This window comes from Myotis lucifugus, unplaced genomic scaffold (genome assembly GCF_000147115.1).
Source record: "Myotis lucifugus unplaced genomic scaffold, Myoluc2.0 scaffold_46, whole genome shotgun sequence".
Taxonomy (NCBI): domain Eukaryota; kingdom Metazoa; phylum Chordata; class Mammalia; order Chiroptera; family Vespertilionidae; genus Myotis; species Myotis lucifugus.
In genome coordinates, this window is record NW_005871094.1 from 347,076 (window position 1) to 355,003 (window position 7,928).

At 46.8% G+C, this 7,928-nt stretch overlaps 1 protein-coding gene across 1 annotated transcript in view; it reads left to right on the plus strand.

Annotated features, from left to right (window-relative positions):
* Nucleotides 1–7,928, plus strand: part of CREB3L2 (cAMP responsive element binding protein 3 like 2) — a 109,684-nt gene that overhangs the window by 82,342 nt on the left and 19,414 nt on the right. The window contains exons 5-8 of the mRNA XM_006088305.2: nucleotides 2,848–3,032; nucleotides 3,985–4,131; nucleotides 4,994–5,052; nucleotides 6,667–6,735. Coding sequence (XP_006088367.1) covers nucleotides 2,848–3,032; nucleotides 3,985–4,131; nucleotides 4,994–5,052; nucleotides 6,667–6,735 — 460 coding nt within the window. The remainder of the gene's footprint in view (nucleotides 1–2,847; nucleotides 3,033–3,984; nucleotides 4,132–4,993; nucleotides 5,053–6,666; nucleotides 6,736–7,928) is intronic.

Genomic DNA, 7,928 nt, shown 5'->3' on the forward strand with positions numbered 1-7,928 from the left:
GAACTCCTGGCTAGCCCCCAGAATGTCATACACGGCCCCAAGTCTGCTCTGGTTTCGTGTGTGTTTGTTTGTTTACAAGCACTTTACAGTGCTTTTTAGAAGCATTATTGAAAAGTAAACTGAGGCATAGTATACATTTTGAGTTTATTTTGAGTAAAGTTGATCGGAACCCAGCAGCACCAACCTGGAAGCGGTTAGAAGTGCTCCACCAACGAGGTGGGGAGAGACGCACAAGGAAGGAGCAGAGCAAAGGGAGCAAGTTCCGGCTGGCTGTAGCGTAAAGCCTCGTTGGCTGTTTGTGGTGGGCGTCCTTAGGTTTCAGTTTGGTAACCTTGAAGCATTTGAAGGCTTGGCTCTGGGTTGCTTACGTAGGCCGTAGGCCGCCACAGCACTGGAGGCCCCTCGGAATCATGGCCTCCTTGTTGAGTTCATTTAACACTATCGAGTGCCATAGGTTTTCAAGGCATTGGGGAAACCCTGGCAACACACTCAGGACTCGTTTCTAGGTGAGCACATAGCTAAGGTGCATACCTACCCTCCTTAGCTGCCTGGAACTGTTGGCAGGGGAGTTGGCAACAGAGGTATATAGGCTTGTTCTAGAACAGTGATGGCGAACCTTTTGAGCTCAGCGTGTCAGCGTTTTGAAAAACCCTAACTTAACTCTGGTGCCGTGTCACATATAGAAATTTTTTGATATTTGCAACCATAGTAAAACACTTATATTTTTGATATTTATTTTATATATTTAAATGCCATTTAACAAAGAAAAATCAACCAAAAAAATGAGTTCGCATGTCACCTCTGACACACCGTGTCATAGGTTCGCCATCACTGTTCTAGAATATTCTTTAGCTCTAAGCCTATAGACACTAAAAAGCCCAGGGAGCTCTTTGGCAGAGAAAAGGGGAAGCATCTAGCAAAAAGTAGTGTGTTAGAAAAAGAGAAAAGAAGGGTTAGAAGGAGAGAGAGAATGAGAGGAAAAAAATGTGGGCTGTGAATAGAGATGATACCCCGTGGCCGAAAGGGGTGGCTGAGTGGGCCCTGGCTTATCGCCTCCCCCTCAGACATTCAGGCATTTCAGTGGGAGAGGGAGCCGCCTGGCTGCTGCTTGTCACCCCAGAGGCAGCTCTGGCTGGGGCCGTCTTTCTTAGGCCCTTTCCATCGACAGTGCATCAGACCTTCTCTGTCTGAAGAGGGGAAGGTTCAGGCCTTCCTGTGGCCCTGTTGATGTAAGAAATGTCCAGACTGTAAAGAATTTTTGTAAGTTGTTTTTTTTTTTGTTTTTGTTTTTAGCCAAATTGACAACAATTGCCAGGAAGGAAATCTCAACAGATTGAGAAAATGCTCCAGAGAACTGCACCTTATTTTATACATTAGAATCAAAGGAGGAGACGGAAGGAGGGTTATATGAAATCCACTGCTGGTAGAATAAGGCAGTGGGAAAAAGCAAAGTGGGGGAATCTCTGGGGTTTGATCAAAGGCAAAGCGGAGGAACTCACTCACATTGGTGGGTACAGGATGGTTAATAATTAATGTATGTGGGGAACAGGATAGCACTGAGGGTTCTGTGGTCTTGGCTCCGGTGTGGGTGGTTGAGCCCTCAAGGCATAAGCAAAGGAGATTACGCTGACATTTCAAAGATATGTTATCCGAGCTGCTTAAGAACAGTGGGCAGAGCTCCCTTAAGATAAAGATTGACCTTTGCTAAGGAAGCTGGAGGCCTGGGAGGTGAAGACGTACCAGGCCCGCCCAGGCAGGAATTTACCATCAGACCATCCTATGCGGTTACTTTTGGCCACTGGGCTGGGCAGGCCTGCCATGTGGTCCCCGAGCTGGCAGGTTTATTGCACGTCCCCTTGTTGTCTACAACCCCTGGCAGTCCTCTGGCCAAGCCAGCCTCAGTGTGTGTGAGGCACCCAGGCACCGTGCGGCGTTCAGAGCCCCTGTGCTAGGGACTGTGGTGGCCCCAGGAGGGGTGTGAGGTGACAGGCTGACCAAGGTGCGTCCCTTGGCTCCATAACCGCGGCTGGCTCTCCAGGGATTTCAGCACAGCAGGAAGGTCCACCGTTCAGACAAAGGAGGGAGACCCCCTCAGGTTGAACTGAGAGTGGATTCTCTCTTCCCGAACCCATCCATCCGCTGCGCGAGTGATACTGACCCAGGCTCCCGGGCCCCAGGAGGGTGCATGTGCCTCCTTGAAGATGGGCAAAGGATGGACTCAAAGACGGGGGACTTTGCAGGAGAAAGCCCCCCGCCCCCATTTATTTTCCAGTGCCTACCTATCTGTCCACAGATGGAGTTAGTACTTTCCAATGAAGAGTGCCTGGCATCTCACCTGCGGGCCTACTGTGCACATTCCTCCGGAGACAAATGAGCTTTCCTCAAACCCTCATGGGCTCCCAGGGTTTTGTTGTGTGGTTTTTTTTTAAGATTATAATTCATTTATAAGGTTTACAAATCCAACTATAGAAATGATACAAAATTAATACAGCGAAAAATTATGCCAGCACTTTCCCCATCCCTGCCACGAGGTCATCATTCGATTAGTGTCTTTATTTTGCAGCGTTTCTTTATGCAGATACAGCAAATATAACTCTGTATTCTCTTTTCTCCCTTTTCATATGAAAGGAGGGCTGCTTTATATACTCTCTGCACCTTGGTCCCCCCCCCCTCCCCCAGCCTCCTTTAACAATTCATCTTGGAGATCTTTCTGTACCAACTCGTGCAGATCCTCATTGCTTTGTTCAGTCGCCCCACGTCCCACTGTGTGGATGTGCAGGTTGTTTAGCTGCCAAAAATCCTGCTTGGCTGCTGTCTGATGTGTGGAACCCGCTTCCTGTTCCTCAGCCTCCGTGGACCACCTGCACCTGCCGCCCACCCCTCCCAGCAGCCACAGCAGTGACTCAGAGGGCAGCCTGAGCCCCAACCCGCGCCTGCACCCCTTCGGCCTGCCTCAGACCCACAGCCCAGCCAGAGCGGTGCCGCGGGCCCCCTCGGCCCTCTCCAGTTCCCCGCTTCTCACGGCACCTCATGTAAGTCTTTGCGTTCTGTCACCTGGCCCTTCACCCAGAGTGGCTGCCACTCGAGGCCACGTGATTAATACTCTGGTAAGGAAGTTTTAGGTCTAAAGCAGGTGATACTCTTACAGAACGCTTTTAGGAATGGCTCGTCACCTCACCTGGTGACACAGTTCTCTTCCTGTGCACGCCTCCCATTTTGTTCCTGTGTTTATTTTACATGGCTAAGGCATGAGGAATACAAGTGCGTTGTTTTTCTCCTCCGAATCATCTCACACATGTTTACATCCATGTAGGTGATCCTTACTTCCTGCAGTAGGAAATGCCCTTGTTTTTTAAATAAGCAATATTTGGTGAACTTAAACATCTCCCGGGGATTAAATGCTTTGGTGTCTAAAGCTTAAAAACGTAGTTTAACCTTTTCCCCCCTCTGGTACGCCTTTAAACCCAGAAACAAGTTAGAAGTCATGGCACCATTCATCCTTAATATATACAAGGGCACCGTTTTCCAAATTAAAAATAGGGGTAGATAGATCATTAACTTCTTACTGTACTGAGGAATTAATTGGTTTCCATTAATTCTTAAACATTATCATCAGTTTATTGAATTTATAATATCAAATAAAGAAATTTGAATGGAATTGGATAATTAAAATTTCTGTAAGAATTGCCTATCAACACAATTTTGAAAATTTGCATTTAGTCCCAGTAAGTTCTCTGGCCGGGAATTGAACCGTGACCTCCTGGTTCATAGGCCGATGCTCAACCCCTGAGCCACGCCAGCCCGGCCTTCTCCATTTCTGCTACGACTTCAAAGTACCTGTTCCTCACCAAGAGCAGATGGGGCAGCCTTTTCTCTTGGCTGTTTGAGAGGATGGTATACCAGCCTTCGCACCCCTCTGGAGGGCTGGCCTCAGCGCGCCCAGCTGTCCCTTTCTGACCCCCTTCTGCTCCTGGGTTTGCACAGAAACTGCAGGGCTCAGGCCCACTGGTCCTGACAGAGGAGGAGAAGAGGACACTGGTTGCCGAGGGCTATCCCATCCCCACCAAGCTGCCCCTGACAAAATCAGAGGAGAAGGCCCTGAAGAAAATCCGGAGGAAAATCAAGAACAAGGTGAGCCCTTCAGATGTAGGTCCTTCCGTGAGCAAAGACCAGGAGCAGAATCGAGCCCACGTGCCTTCCCTCCCTCCCATCGCCAGCCCTCCCATCGTGGGGCCGAGGCTCAGCCTTCCCTTCCCTGGGCCAGGAGCAGCGGGAGCGTGGCCACCTCCTGCCCCTGTCTTCCTCCAGCCCCGCCCTTCATCCTCTGGGTCAGTGGACTCCCCATTCGGGCGTGCACGTGCTTGGTGCCCAAGATGATTCATTCAGGGGTGGGAGGAAATAGTTAGAACATTAATGTAAATCATTTTTAAAAATCAGCCTTTCAACTGTCTGTTTTATGATGAACACAATATTTCCCTCTAGTAGGCCTGTCTGTAATTTATTTATTTATAATAAAAATTTTATTTTTCAATTACGGTTTATATGCCATAATATTTTGTATTTCAGGTGTACAGCATAGTGGTTAGACAATCATACACTTTACAAAGTGTTTCCCCCAATATTTCCAGTACCCACCTGGCACCATACATAGTTGTTACTGATTATATTTCCTGGGCTGTACTTTACTAGTATATCCCCACGACTGTCTGTAACTACCCATCTGTACTGGTCAATTAGTTCACCTATTTCACCCAGTCTGTCTATAATTTATAAATAAATATAAATACTTATGGGTGCTTACTTAATCTTTTTTTTTAAAGATTGTGGGGTTTTCTTTATTAAAAAAATTCTGCAGACCATTGTTCTGTGTCAGGAGTGGCCACAAAAGTGAGCAGGGCTTTTGTGGTTTCTGTGCTAACAGCCTCCTCTCTTCCTTTGACACGACTGGCTTCTGATATAACTGGAGCTTAATCCTTTCCCCCTTATACCTCAGATTTCTGCACAGGAGAGTAGGAGAAAGAAGAAGGAGTACATGGACAGCCTGGAGAAAAAGTAGGTCCCTGCCAGACTGTTGCGTCTGTTTGTTGGGCAGTATGCACAGAGGCGTGTGTGTGTGTGTGTGTGTGTGTGTGTGTGTGTGTGTGCGAGTGTGTGTGTGCAGAGCTGAAGTCCCGCCCGGCTGCCAGTGTGAACTCCTTGCTTCATCAGCTGGGTTTCGCCTGACACCTAGTGGTTTTCAAAGGCAAAGCTTATATAATGGCAGGAAGCAAAAGTACACTCAATCTTTTTAAAAATTAAATTTATTGAGGTGACATTGGTTATGAGATTATGTTTCAAGTATACAATTCAACAACACATATCTGTATATTGCATTGTGTGCCCACCACTCAAAGTCCAATCTTCTTCCATCGCCATGTGTTTAAAGCTCTCTCCCCTTTACGAACCCCCACTCCCTTCCCTCTGGGAACCACCATACTGTTGGCTGTGTCTATGGGTTTTTGTTTGTTTGTTTGTTTTTCTTGTGCTCATTTGTTGCTTTCAGTTTTATATCCCACATAGGAGTGAAGTCACATGGTTCTTTACTTTTTCTGTCGGACTTATTTCACTTAGCATGATATTCTCAGGGTTCGTACAGGCACACAATCTTAGGGGCATTTGGACCACATTCGTTTCCAACCAAAGATCTTCGAGTCCCTGAAGGCTTCCTTTTAAACGTGTACAGATATTCACAGTCACGCCCCCTGCAACAGCCAAAGGGAGCGGAGCTGATTCATCAGAGCTACGCCCCAGGGAAAGCAGGAGATGGAATGTCAGGTTGGCCTTGTTATTTCCTGCCCACTGTAAGTCGGGCGGCAGGCAAGAGGATTTTCACAACAACACTCGAAGGCAGCCTTTGCTCTTCTGAAAAGCCTGGGATTTCAGAAGGGCTGTTAGAAAATATGATTAAATACAATTCTGCGCTGGCCCTAGAAAGTAGTTAACTTCAAGCTAACTTCACTTTTAGATGGGAATGAGGCCCCGGATGCAGAAATGAATCTTCATGTATACCTGGGGGAAGGAGTGGCCAGTGAATCCTGGCTGGTTCTTGAGGTTTCTACTGAAGTTAGTTTTCCTTAAGTAGTCCCATTCTGTCCCCTCATTTCTGTAGGCATCCAGAGGCAAGAAGTTTCTATGAAAATCTCTTTTTTGTCTCTTTGGGGCACACATGCTCTAGCACCCGGATTCCTTCTCTTGAGGTCCTAGATTCCTCTCCTCCCCTTTGGCCCTGCCCTAAGCCTCTTGGCTTCCGATGAGTCCGTCTGGCCAGGAGTACAACTGACAGCACCCAGACCCCGTAGTCCAGAGAGAGAAGTGTGATGGGCATTGAGAGCATTAGGGAAGACGTGAGAGAAAACAAGGTTGGAATACCTGAAGAGAAGTTCACGTTTTGTACCATCCAGTTCATTTTTTATTATTGAGGCACTTGTTACTAAACTCTTTATATTTTTTTTCTTCTGTCTTCTCACCCTTCTTCCCAATTCAGGTTGTCCAGGCTCTTTCCCTCACCTCCTGGGGTAGCTGATGCTCTGTCTTCTTTCTCTGCTCCCCAGTTACCTCCACCTGAGCTCCTGGCTCAGCATTGCTCTACTGATCAAATGAATTTGCTTCTTTCTGCTCCCTGTTCAGGGTGGAGTCTTGTTCAACAGAGAATTTGGAGCTTCGTAAGAAGGTCGAGGTTCTGGAAAACACCAACAGGTAAGTGTTGCTGGAGTAAGGAGCTGGTTGAAATGCCTAATGGAAAGTGGGAAGAAGGGGGCAGATAGATCCAGGACCAGGGCTGGAAGGATAGTGGAGGAGATCACATTGAAAGTATAGTTGTATCAGGATGCTCAGGACGGGTGTACTCTACCACACATAGAGTCAGATGTATACATGAAATGCACACATGTGTACACATATGTGCAATAACACAGAGACACACATACATGCACAAGTAACACATGCAACACATACATTAACACAGATATGTGTGCACATACATGGGATCATATCAAGTACACATGCATACATGTGCACACACCCATGCACATGTTCTTTACCTTTTCTAAAACACGTGGGACTAATGAAGACACTGATTCTGACAAGGGCTATGATTAAGGGGTTAAGGAGAGGCTTGGAGGAGACTAGTAATAAGCTTGATTCTTCTGAAAAGGTCATCAAACTTTAGAGGTGGACAAGGAGGCACTGGCCATTTCATTGTCCCCCAAATTTAGTAATAAATGATCTTTATTAGTGGGGGGAGGGAGAAAATCAAATTTGTTTTTTAACTACTGTTTTAAAAATTAATTACCAAATTAATTAATTTCAAGCCCATTTTGAAATATAACTAAAGGACAGAATGAGTTTAATTACATTTCAAGCCCATTTTGATATATAACTAAAGGACAGAATGAGTTAATGAGTTTCTCTAGGACTCCCTGTGCCAGGAACTACTTTCAGCACTTTATAGATATTAACTCATTTAACCTTCCAACAGCCCCATAGGTGGTCCTATTACTATCGTGATACAGATGAGGTAACTCAGAAAGGCTAGGTCAGTGGTCGGCAAAATGCGGCTCGCGAGCCACATGCGGCTCTTTGGCCCCTTCAGTGTGGCTCTTCCACAAAATACCGACTTCTGTGCATGGGCCACAAAGTTTCAATCGCACTGTACGTGCACGCCCGCACGTGGTATTTTGTGGAAGAGCCACACTGAAGGGGCCAAAGAGCCGCATGTGGCTCGCGAGCCGCATTTTGCCGACCACTGGCGTAGCTTTTTTGAGTAACCTCATGCGTTTCACGCTAGGAGTAGCTCCACCTAAGCGCGTGTTGGAAGGGTTGATTGAATTAATAACTATAAAGGGCTGAAAAGATGCCCTGGAACAGGAGGGCCAAGGAGAAACTCATTA